The sequence below is a fragment of the Musa acuminata genome, chromosome BXJ2-5 (assembly GCF_036884655.1).
Source record: "Musa acuminata AAA Group cultivar baxijiao chromosome BXJ2-5, Cavendish_Baxijiao_AAA, whole genome shotgun sequence".
Classification (NCBI taxonomy): Eukaryota; Viridiplantae; Streptophyta; class Magnoliopsida; order Zingiberales; family Musaceae; genus Musa; species Musa acuminata.
The window spans coordinates 12647501-12659103 of record NC_088342.1 but is presented as its reverse complement, the minus strand read 5'-3'; the positions used below and the strand labels follow the sequence as shown (position 1 = coordinate 12659103).

General features: G+C 44.1%; 4 protein-coding genes and 1 long non-coding RNA gene across 6 annotated transcripts; 3 read left to right on the top strand and 2 right to left on the bottom strand.

The window, feature by feature from the left end:
* The first annotated feature begins 306 nt into the window (after positions 1-306).
* Positions 307-982, top strand: LOC103973292 (oleosin L-like). Its single transcript, XM_018821365.2, has one exon. It carries the CDS (start codon positions 335-337, stop codon positions 743-745), a length of 411 nt encoding a protein of 136 aa, XP_018676910.2. The 5' UTR covers positions 307-334; the 3' UTR covers positions 746-982.
* A 2036-nt stretch (positions 983-3018) lies between these two features.
* LOC135612517 (serine/threonine-protein kinase D6PK-like) lies at positions 3019-6929 on the bottom strand. Its single transcript, XM_065108905.1, has 3 exons — positions 6691-6929; positions 4826-6315; positions 3019-4051 (listed from the first exon to the last, which is right to left on the bottom strand). The coding sequence occupies exons 2-3, from the start codon at positions 6067-6069 to the stop codon at positions 3175-3177; spliced, it is 2121 nt and encodes a 706-aa protein (XP_064964977.1). The 5' UTR covers positions 6070-6315; positions 6691-6929; the 3' UTR covers positions 3019-3174.
* Positions 6930-7059: 130 nt separating this feature from the next.
* LOC135612518 (uncharacterized) lies at positions 7060-9562 on the bottom strand. The gene is made up of 3 exons (XR_010486988.1): positions 9424-9562; positions 8111-9347; positions 7060-8001 (listed from the first exon to the last, which is right to left on the bottom strand). It is a non-coding gene; the product is annotated as an uncharacterized LOC135612518 (long non-coding RNA).
* Positions 8707-9973, top strand: LOC103973291 (mavicyanin-like). The gene is made up of 2 exons (XM_009387816.3): positions 8707-9349; positions 9492-9973. The coding sequence occupies exons 1-2, from the start codon at positions 9193-9195 to the stop codon at positions 9851-9853; spliced, it is 519 nt and encodes a 172-aa protein (XP_009386091.2). The 5' UTR covers positions 8707-9192; the 3' UTR covers positions 9854-9973.
* A 425-nt stretch (positions 9974-10398) lies between these two features.
* LOC103973260 (stellacyanin) lies at positions 10399-11320 on the top strand. 2 transcript variants are annotated; one of them, XM_018821362.2, is made up of 2 exons: positions 10399-10690; positions 10770-11320. In XM_018821362.2, the coding sequence occupies exons 1-2, from the start codon at positions 10531-10533 to the stop codon at positions 11168-11170; spliced, it is 561 nt and encodes a 186-aa protein (XP_018676907.2). In that variant the 5' UTR covers positions 10399-10530; the 3' UTR covers positions 11171-11320. The 2 variants fall into 2 exon arrangements, with proteins under 2 accessions (XP_018676907.2, XP_009386042.2); XM_009387767.3 differs by having other exon boundaries at positions 10408-10690; positions 10776-11223.
* The last annotated feature ends 283 nt before the right edge of the window (positions 11321-11603 follow it).

Genomic DNA, 11603 nt, shown 5'->3' with positions numbered 1-11603 from the left:
GTGGTCCAAGGGACCAAACCCAAATAAGTCTGCCACCCAACCACGTGGCCGTTTGGTTCCAGTTGTGACGGGTTCAGTGACTCAAACTGGTCCGAGTCCCGATCAACCACCAGCCCTCGGCAACCCCAAAGGCAGCCTCTTCCATTCTTCCCCACCTTTCAACTCGCCCCTCGCTCGCGTCCGAGACGCCCCCCACTTGTCGCGTCTTCGCCATGCAACCCACCACGCATCAGATCCCCCCGCCAGTCACGTGCGCCTCCACGCCTCACATTTCTTCGCTCCTATATGTATCTCGTCCATTTCTGTGGCTCCGAAGAAGACGGAGGAACAAAATATGGCGGAGTACGGGATTGATCAATCTTACCGGCAGGGCGACCAGCAGCAGGTGGTGGTGAAGGCGGTCGTCGCAGCGGTGGCGGGGATGTCGTTGCTGGTGCTATCGGGGCTGACGCTGGCGTGGACGGTCATCGCGCTGGCGGTGGCCACGCCGCTGCTGATGATCTTCAGCCCGGTGCTGGTCCCCGCCGCGATCGTCGTCCTGCTGCTGGCCGCAGGCTTCCTGGCATCTGGCGGGCTGGGGGTGGCGGCGCTGGCGGTGCTGTGGTGGATGTACAAGGACCTGACGGGGAAGCAGCCGCCGGGGGTGGAGCTGCTGGAGCAGGTTCGGCAGCGTCTGGTGTCCAAGGCCCGTGACATCAGGGAGTCGCTGCAGCAGCAGCAGCAGCTGCACGAGGCCACCCAGTGATCATCGAGGATCATCGAGAATAGTACGATCATGTCATAGATACTAAGATGTCACCTAAGAACCTTTGACCAGTCGTTCATGCGTGTCTTCCAACTCTCTCTCTCTCTCTCTCTCTTGCGTCTTTGTTGGCTTGGATTTGTAATAAAACGTGCCTGTGTGCATGCGTGGAATCAATCAAAGAATGGGTCGTGGTGGCGGAATCAACGTCGCCAAGAGAGGCAGCTTGACTGACATCAAGACTAGGATTCAAGTGTGCGTAGATCGGCCACCACTCCCGGATCAGTATCCATGTCAATCCTCCAAGAGGGCGTGTGTATGGATGTACACACGACGAGGATATTGTTGTTCCCTTATTTAAAGTCAAGTTTTGAATTAATGTCCCCTGAGAACTCAATGTAAGGCAGAATTATTTAGTTTAATGAATCCCTTGTATACCGGACTAGAATCTGTGATTTTTTTTTTTTTTATTAAAGTCAAGCAAGATTGATCTAATAAAACATTAACAACTCATTTAAATCATTTGAGAGTAACATGAATGGTCACAGAAAAGGTTCCCATGTCGGCCCCCCGCAACAAAAAAACACTTCCGGACATCAAGATTTGATAGGGCGTTTACTCTTTACCAATAGAGATGCGACATCTAACGGTCTCAGCAAGTGAGACATCGTTCCAATAGCTTTTTGTGTTCGGACGTCTTTCTGAGCATATTGTGTTGATAACTAATATGTATTTATTTTATGATATTTATAGATACTGCTTATTGTTATATTATATTTCTTTATGATTAATTGATTTATTTTTTAAACTTACCTTTCATTTATTACACTATTTATTGTTATCATTTATATCTACTGACACATTAATTTTAAGATCCTAAAGAATACCAAGATGAGATGAAAAAAAGATCCATGCAGAGATAGTCTCACTACATGTATAAGTATTAAGTTCTTCTTATATTTTTTTCTTTGGTACATATATAACTGAAACAGTTAATCTTTTTCGATGTAATATATTTTATACACACTAAATCGTGATACTTGTTCGTCATCACAACTACACTAAAAAAATCAATCTATTTGCAATAAGCTTCAATTATTGAAAATATATATATATATATATATATATATATATATATATATATTCTTTCTCACGAACATTTGATCGGACGGCATTAATTTGCCTGGCAAGTTAATACTAACATCAATGAGGCTGAATCAGTGGAACGACTTGGAACTTGACCAACAGGATCAATGCAAATCCTGAAAAGAATATTTAGGTTTTTGCAGCATAAACTTCAATTAGGTACAAAGGATGTATATTTTAAACAAAGGTAATTCTTTAACCTCAGTTAAAATGAAAATATAAGTTGCAAGATATTAAGGAGGGTCAATCAGTGTGCACAGCTCTTTGTTGTGTAAGTTTCCATGATTGAGACTCAGCAGTATCTTCAATGCAAATCATGCCAGTACTATTTAAGACGAGAAAAGTCTGCTAACGTAGACTGTCCAACAAAGAAACCTTGAAATTATTTATCACGTTTAAATGATGTAAAGTTCTCACTATTTCCAAAACCTAATCAGCATCTTACAACTCATATGCAATGCAGTTGTTCAGCAAACAACTTATTTGTGATGCAGGAACTGATACTTGGATATGTAACTTTACATTTATCCTTACTGTTTACATATCATTATTACCATCGATTAGTCACATTGAAGCTAGAGATGCTGACGAGAAAAATCAATGTAATGCAACTCATGACTGGCACAAGATATTTCCTACACGAATTGAATCTGAATCAGAATTCTGTCTGACAGATGTTGTCCTGAAACCATGGTTGAGATGCAGATGATAGAAAGTTCATAATGTCCTAAACTAATTGGTAAATTGTAAAAGCTAGACATGGTCACAACAATTTAGTGAAAGATCCCTTGGTTGTTCATTGCCCTAAATCAACAGTTAAATAATCAGATGCCATGGAAATCTAAATCCTCATTTCCATGCACACGAATTAAATAATGGCAGTAAAAACAGTAATGTATATTGAAAGGGATGAATAAAATCGAAGCGTAAATTTTTAAATGTCACGATGCAATTTATGCAAACTTTTTTCCCTATTTTTCTGCTTCCAATTTGCAATTGTGTGCATGTATGAGAGAATATGTTTACGTTGAATGCAAAAAAGTGCAGCAGCCTTTGAGGAAGTGAGCAGGTAAGGCTGTGAAAGAAGGCAGCGAAGAGACGCACATCAGATGCAATTTGAACCAGTTCACTGGAAAAATGGAGACAAGAAACCAACAACTTTCTATTGAAACACAAAACTAGAACTATTTGGCTACAGTTAAGAATATGTCACCATGTAGCACAGCAACAGATGGATTTCAATAGATGAAGTACCGATACATAGGCATCAAACAATAAGCTTCAAGCTAAAAGAACTCAAAGTCCAGATACTTACCTCCAGACTTCACATCTGCTCCCACAATCCTTTTGCCACTCGTCCCAAATCCTTCAGCCGACCCAAACTTAGCTGGCAGCTCGGCCTCCACTGGTCGTGGCACCTCCGGTGGGGTGCTGCACCTAATCAGCGCCCAATTCACACCCTCGAAGAAGGGATGCTGCTTTATCTCTGCAGCCCCCCTCTTCACGCCCAGCCGATGCTGGGGCTCTTTCACTAGAAGCCCTCTTATCAAATCTCTGCTTGCATAGCTGGTTGACGGAGTGTCTGGGAATCTAAGCTGCTGACCTACTACATTGAACAATGTTGCCCGGTTGCCTGAGCCCTTAAACGGTGTCCTTCCATAAAGGAGCTCGTGCAGGAATATACCAAATGTCCACCAGTCCACAGCACTCCCATGGCCTTCACCTTTGATGATTTCAGGGGCTAAATATTCATGTGTGCCAACAAAGGACATCGATCGAGCAGTTGTTGGCTCAACAACAAGCTCAGGCAGGGTGGCTACCTGCTGCCTTGGTGCCTCAGCCCATGGTTTCCTTGTCTTTTTCTTGCTTTTATGTGGGAATAGTTTTGGCATGAAGCATGCAGGCTGAACACAAACTGAAGAAGGCTCAATGCAGGACGGTTGGACACAAAAAGCGCCCGCTGCCCGCTTGGAAGGATCTGAGTCGAAAGACGAGGATTTTATCAGAGTTGGTGAGACAGCGCACCTTAACGATAGATCAAAATCAGAAAGCATTATGTGCCCATCATCACGAACAAGTACATTTTCTGGTTTCAGATCTCTGTATACAACTCCAAGCATGTGAAGATACTCAAGAGCCAGAAGTACTTCCGCAGCATAAAATCTGTTCAATGACACAAGAAACAAAATGTATCATTCATCCCAGTGGATTTACTGCTTCAATCAAAAAATACTGTGCCTTCAACAAAATCAAGATCCACAATCTCTAAGAGAATCTGAATACTAAATACACAAATTGCACAAATCAAAACATATGTACCAACTTTCTAAATGTCCATATGTAGATCAAAATACTGTGAAGCAACTTACTCCTGGTAACTGACTAATTAGGAAAGAATGTGCTGTTGAGATTCTTGAGAAACTTAGAATTGCCTAACAGTATTTAACATAGTTCGTTGATAAGTATCTTCTTAACTTGGAAAGGCTGCTTTTCAAAAAGCTCACACAGGAGTGGCAACTTCGGTGACTACAATTGTGAAAAAGGGTTTTATTAGAAAATCATGACTCAAAAGGCTTTAGATTGTGTATTCTGTAAAAGTTTGTGATTATAGCTTATATTCCTGATAAACGAAGCAAAATAAGCAAATATGTTAAACAGTGATTATAGCTACTAATTATTTGAAAGTTCTCAAGTAGCAAAGTCGAATCAGAATGTTTGGCTGCAGGAAATAATAGAAAGTTACAACTACACACAAAGGATGTAAAGTTAATCAACAAAAGAGAATTGTGTTATAACAGGATAAGTGGCGTCATGATGGCAAAGCCAAGCCTTTAGCATCAGCAGAACACATGTCATATCCAACTTACCAAAGGAACTAGTAAATGGACCATACATGTTAAAGCAGTGAACAAGAACATTCCATGTTGCAACTTTTACCTTGCTGCATATTCAGAAAAGTGCTTCCCTGGCTGTCGCTGCCTCAAGGTATGCAAGTCACCACCAGGGCAGAACTCCATCACCAAGCATGAAAACCTGTCAGTCTCAAAATGAGTGTACAAGGTTGGCAAGAAAGGATGATCAAGAAGTTGGAGGATTTCCCTTTCTGTCTGAGCCCTTGTCAGCTTCTTCCTGCTTGCTAGAGATGCCTTGTCCATCACCTTCATAGCAAAGTAGCACCTTGTACTGCTCAATTCTGACAGATAAACACTACCAATATCACCACATCCAAGCCTTTTGAGCAGTCGGAAGTGGCTCATACCCAGTATACCATCACGAGATCGAACTGCAAGAATCGCCTTCCATCTAGGATCATTTCCCTTATGAGGCTTATTAGCACTTCCAGTGATATTACTCCAGCTGCTGTCATCACTGAGACCACTGCTGTCACTCGCTCTACTGATGCTCGTTTTAGCACTTCCAAGTGAGTCCCCTATAACACTTCCCTTTGTGCTCTCGCAGGCCCTTTCCAAACTAAGCATACCATCGCTGGTCATCCCATCACTTCTGTATGTGTTTGTGCAACTGTTCACGACACTCATTGCGGTGGCCACACAGGAGCTGTCAATGCTGCTGTGAGGACTGACATTTCCACTCGGGGGAAGGGAAGCATCCCAAACACACTCTTTTTCTTCGGAATCTGGTGGTAAAAATGTTGTCTCCATTGACTGTAATGCATGTGGAACAGAAAAAGGAGAAGACACGGCACCTGACTCATTCGGTTCGTCGGGAGAGGTTCCATCTGTTGATAGAAGAGCAGCATTTGGTTTCGTCACAGGAACCCGAATAGAGAGATCTTCTATAAAAGGACCTTTTACAGAGAGCCCTCTCATCAAGCACCCTGCATTAGACTTTTCTTGATCTATTGCCACATATACCGTCTTCACAAGATCAGTGTCCATGGGTTCCGGAGGATGACTAGCCCCATTGAAAGAACTTCCCCTGGATTCTTCAAAGGAGTCCATGCTCCTGAAGCTATCAACATCAGGTGCTAATTCATTCTGCTCTTCTAATGCACTTTTCCCTTTTCGTGCTTCTTCGAGCACAGTTGCATTAGAATTTTGAGATTTCCAAACAGCAGATGGACTCTGTTCTTTTGTCGAGCCGCTTTCGTGCCCACCCAAGCCCTTATCAGCAGAAGGATGCTGCGAGGTCGACATTTTTAACTCACAAATCTCATCCATCCTATGTGGAACTTTAACATCACCTATGGCTCCGCCAATCCTTCCAGAAAAAACAATCCAAATGCAGTAGATTTCACTGTCAAGTTCCGTTCCTCATTTTCTCCCAAATCACGTCAAGAACGTGTATCAGCCTCTGTTCAACATTGCACAAACCCTTTCTGATGCTACAATTAATAGAGCAGGCGTTGCTGAACTTTAAAGCTGGGCAGAACACTCTTCTTTCTCTTCTTTCCAGGGACCTAAGACCTACTCATTCGAATATCAAGAGCTGTTAAATCTCCATCACCAAATCAAAACAGTACAGAAAAGAACTCACAAGAAGAACTATTCTTGCAGATCATGACTCTACTTTGCACAAAAGATCAATTAATGGCCGGGAAACGAAAATCCAAATCCAAAACAAGCATTCAATAAAACCTTCCAAATCTCCCCATTCCCATTTTCTATTCGAGAACAGCAAGAAATCGAAACAAAATTGAAATCAAAACAATTGTAGAACCAAGTCTTCGCTCGCACATTTCGATCATTGGAAACCGAAACAAGAGAGAAAAAGGAAATTTAGCAATCGACATCAGGAATCTGAGATTTCCCAACAAAGCGACAGCAAAGCGGGATGCGCACCCACTATCAAGAGGAGCGACGGCCAGCCCGATGGAATATCCACGAGAGGGTCTCTCGAGCTCGATCTTAGGGTTCCTATCCCCTCCTCCGCTTCCTCTGTTCTTTCTCTTCCACTTCCTCTCTCTGGTCGCTTCGCAGTGGGAAGGAAGAGGGAAGGGCAGAGGAGAGAGAGAGAGTATGTGTGTGTGTGGCGGCAGCAGCAGCAGCAGTGAGTGTGCAAGAACTGAAAAGAGAAGCAACGGAATTCTCTTTTTTCCCCCTCCGCTTTAACTTTATCGACCACCATTTCATTTATTTATCTATTTCACGCTCTCGTACCCGTTCTGCAGAAGGGCATTAGAGTGGGCCCCACCTTGCGAGTTGCATCCTTCGTCGTATCCGTGACGAGGGTAGAAAACGCTGGCGCCCGGGCCGGTGCCGTGGACGCAAGGGTTTGGTTCCATTGCATTAATCGAGCGCGCCTAATCGCCGTCGATCGATCATCGAACGGTCGTCGCCTCATCTGCTGCTTGCTGTCGGCGTGATCGGATCTTGATCAACCGGGAGAATCCATATATATATGATGGTCAATACATCGATGCATGGTTGACAAAAAAATAAAAATAAAAAAAGAATAGAGATATTAATAAAATTAAAACATCATCCGCGAAATCTAATCGATAAATCAAAAGACATTTAGCATCCTACATTGGAGTGGTCAAACAAAGCTTGGGAATTCGTGCCGGACCTTTTTTTTCCCAACATATGCCACCAGTGGTTCGCAATAATTGATGGTCAATTTGACCAGAGACTGATCTTTGTTGCCTTGCTTCTGTGATTGTCTCTCGACTCAAGATACGAAACACCCGCAAGAACATGGTCATGTCCACTGTTGGTGCTGATACATGATCACATCACCGATCTATCTATCCAACAACTCTGTGATGGTGGTGATGATGATGATGATGAAGGAAGAGGGAAGAGCATGTGACATGTCTAAAAGAAAAAGGCTCAAACACCTAGGTTGGATCTGGGCTGTGGGTGGTGATTAGAATGATTAGCTTTAGATCTAGAGAGGGCGATTTCTTTCTAGTATTGTAAGGCATGGGGATCCTCCCGTTCAGCCTAATTCCTTTCTTTTGGAGAAGCGCTTGGCGTTGCTTTTTGGTGTTGGAAGTTGGAATTAGGACAAGGTGGGGCCACCGGACCTGGGTCTCTGTGATGATTCCTTCCTCCTTTAGACCAAGAAAAAGAGCCTGTGGAGTGCAAGTGGTGGGCCTCGATGCTGGTCTGCACCTTCACCTCATCAAACCAAGAAGCTACTGCCTTCTCCTGCAACAATGTGAGGATGAAGTGATCAGTCACTGTCCTCCGATCTAGTAAGCAGCTCTTCTTCAACGAAGGTGAGCAAAACAAGCATTGTTGGTCGTTGTAGTAGTACCATTTGACTGTACAACAATAACCAGAAGTAAAGTTTGGGATCCACTCCTTGCATCTTTTTCAGTAAAACATTATCTTTAGTCCACATTTCATCTTCTGAACTTGTTGAAGACGAGGGACGAGAAGAATCACAGTTCTTTCTCCACATGCCACATCCATCATTGATGCACATCTGACTGTGTTGGCAAGCTGTACTATATAGTTGACTCAAGGACATCAAGAATCTCTCATGCTCCAGCTGCTTCCATCCCATGTTGACTCAGACAATGTTGGATACAATTAGTGAATAGTGAAGCAGTTCATCTGCAACTTTTATTAAGGATTAAAGGAGATCACAGCAGACACATATGCTTGAAGAAGGGAGAAGAAGAATTCGACCTTTTGGAGTGTTTATGGAAAGTTTGAACATGCCACCAGTTATTGCATGCCACCGCTAAAATTTGATCTCTGTAGCCTCTCACAGTTGTTTGTTGAAGTTAATTTTCATGGCACAAGTTTGTCTTTGTGAAATAGGATCAGTTGAGTATATTTTTCTCTGCAGTCTCATTCTAAATTTTACGAGGGTTAGGTGCTCAAGCTTGAACAAATCAAAGCAGCAGCTGCAGAGTCATTCTCACTACCTCTCTTTGAGTTGGATAAGGATATTAAATCCTGCAGCTAGAAAGATGCATCATCAGACTGGAAACTAATAATTAATTGATGTGCTCCTTGTTAAATCACCTAAAGTTGCAGAAGATGAGAAACAGATTCGGGTGATGCACTTTGCAACGAGCAATGCATCAAGCCACATGCAGGTAAGTTAACCTTGTGATGAGCAGAGCCAAGAAACTTGTCCCAGGAATTGGGTAGGCAAGAGTGCGAGGAGCAGGGGAGCTCCATGATTCCCCAATGCAGTAGGTATACCAAAGACAGGGAGTTGGTAGTGCAATGTAAATTACCATATTAGCAGGCTGATTTCAAAGAGTACTAATTTCTGCAACCAAACTGCCTATATAACACGAACATGGATTGTTTCTCTCTCGTTGCTTCAATCCTTTGCTTTGGGCTGTTGAACACTAGATAAGGTTTCTTGAACAAGCATACATGGCTGGTGTGGTAGCTCTTCTGGTCCTCCTTGTAGCAGCTGCTCCGGCCGCCTCCGCCACCGACTACACAGTGGGCGACTTGCAAGGATGGGTAAGTGGGGTGGACTACACCGCATGGGCTTCCGGCAAAACCTTCAACGTCGACGAAACTCTCTGTAAGCATCATTCAATGTAAAATATGAAGTATCATATGAAATCTAACGTAGGTTGGCCAGTAAAACGAGCATACGTTTGGCAATGAATCCTTTGATGTGTACAGGCAGTAGCCAGAAAGGATACTAGCACAATTTTTGTCAGTCTTCCAGTACAATGGTCTTCACACTCTGGCCGAGGTTGGAGAAGCTGACTACAAAGCCTGCTCGGCCAGCAACTCCATCCAGACATACACGGATCAGAGCACCAAGATTACCCTCACCAGGCCCGGGAGCAGATACTTCATCTGTGGCACACCCGGGCACTGCTCCAGTGGGATGAAGCTGGCGGTGACCGTCGACGGTGCGAGCAGCTCGACGCCGGCCGGTTCTCCCCCGTCAACGCCTTCGGGCCTACCGGCTTCCGATCCGACGACGGAGTCATCTACTAAATCCAGCGGGGGGAGGAGCAGGGGCTTCCACAGCGGGAATGCTCTCCTGCTGCTGGGACTTGTTCTTGCGGGCTAGACGAGAGGCAGTGCTTTCAATATATGGACTGTTGGGTTACGTCATTTGGGTTATTTCTTGTGAGGCTTTGAGCGGTTGAGTTAATCTGCATGGGAATAATAAGATTAGTGTAAGATGATGATGGAAGTAAGTCTTACGTCATGCATCCAAGAACAGTCTGCTAAGGTCAACCAACAGCAATGGAGTTCTTCCATTAGGTTACCTACTGGTTCATCACCCATTCTTTGGCAGTGTTAAGTATCATCTTCATCTACTGCTTCGTCTCGTAGGTGGATCTCAAATAATGAGTAAAAGATGAACTAAGAAGCCATCCTTCATAATAAAATATTATGGACAATCCCAAGATCAGGGATCTAAAGTTACGTTAGTGTTAGAGAAGCTTCTTGGCATTGACAGTTGCAGGGGATCATTTTCTTGGGCCAACAACATCTTGATTTGTCCGATGCGGACGACCTACCTGAACGCCCCACACCAACCTTTAACAGGCCTCCTCTTCCTAGTCTTTGAATCCTCCCATCCAAATTCGCAACACCTGATTCATTCCACCACTCAACATGAGACTTCCTGCACAAGCAAAACCAGTGGGTAAAGAGTTAGGCTAACTAAAACTATATTGCAGAGATCACCAATTTATATCCCGAACTCTAATCTTCTTCTCGGTGATCATTCATCCCCTCATGGCTAAGCTCCTGAAGATGCTTGCGCTCATCGTTCTCAGCCTCGGGATATCGGCTGAAGCCACCGTCTTCACCGTCGGGGACAGCGCCGGTTGGGACATCAGCGCAGACCTTGCTTCCTGGGTTGCTAACAAGGTCTTCTACGTAGGAGATGCACTGAGTACGTTCAGTATTCTACGTCTTCTTCTTTTGTATTAGTTGCATGAATGCATAGTCTGGTCGATCGCTGATGGATACAGTGACAGTGTTCGAGTACTCGACCTACCACACCGTGAACGAGGTCGATAGCGCCGGCTACGAGAGCTGCAACTTCGCCACCCCTCGACTGACGGGCAGTAACGGGAACACGACGGTCCCCCTCACCTCGCCTGGCGAGAGGTACTTCGTGTGCGGAGTTACACTGCATTGCTTGGGAGGGATGAAGCTTCACGTGAACGTGGAGAGCAATCAAACCGCGGCGTCTCCGGTGGGGGCGCCGCCGTCGGCGACGCAGGCTGCGCCTTCACCTTTGCTTGAGTGGCCTTCCGATAAAAGTGATTTTCCCTTCCTAAGTGGTTCTTACAGCCATGTCGTCGCAAGGGGTTCTTACGCTGGTGTAGCTTCGTTGTTGTGTGCTGTGGCATGGGCGTTAGCTCTCTGAAAGTGTACACATGAAATGCTCGTAGAGGAAAAACATTGTGTGTTCTCTTGTTGCGTGTGGTTTGCCATCGTTTTGGATGTGACGAGCCCTTCCTTCAGCTGCATGCAATCGAAGGGCGACTCTACATGAAATGATTATTTTATTGCGCGAGTGATTGGAATTCAAGTCGCGACAATATAAGCTTACTCTTTTGACTTTGTTAGGCTCGTACGTTAAGATCGACCGTCGACTTTATATGCACTCAATTTTAATGAAGCAATTGCACTATTTTTTTCCTTAATTGTTTGTATTTGCGATTGATAGAGAAAAAAAAGATGGAGAAGGAGATAAGAGAATGAGGAGAGTTCTTATAAATCACCCTCCACCACTCGCTTATATTCCAATATTACGAAGACATTTATGTATACATATATATTTCATATATAAAAATAAT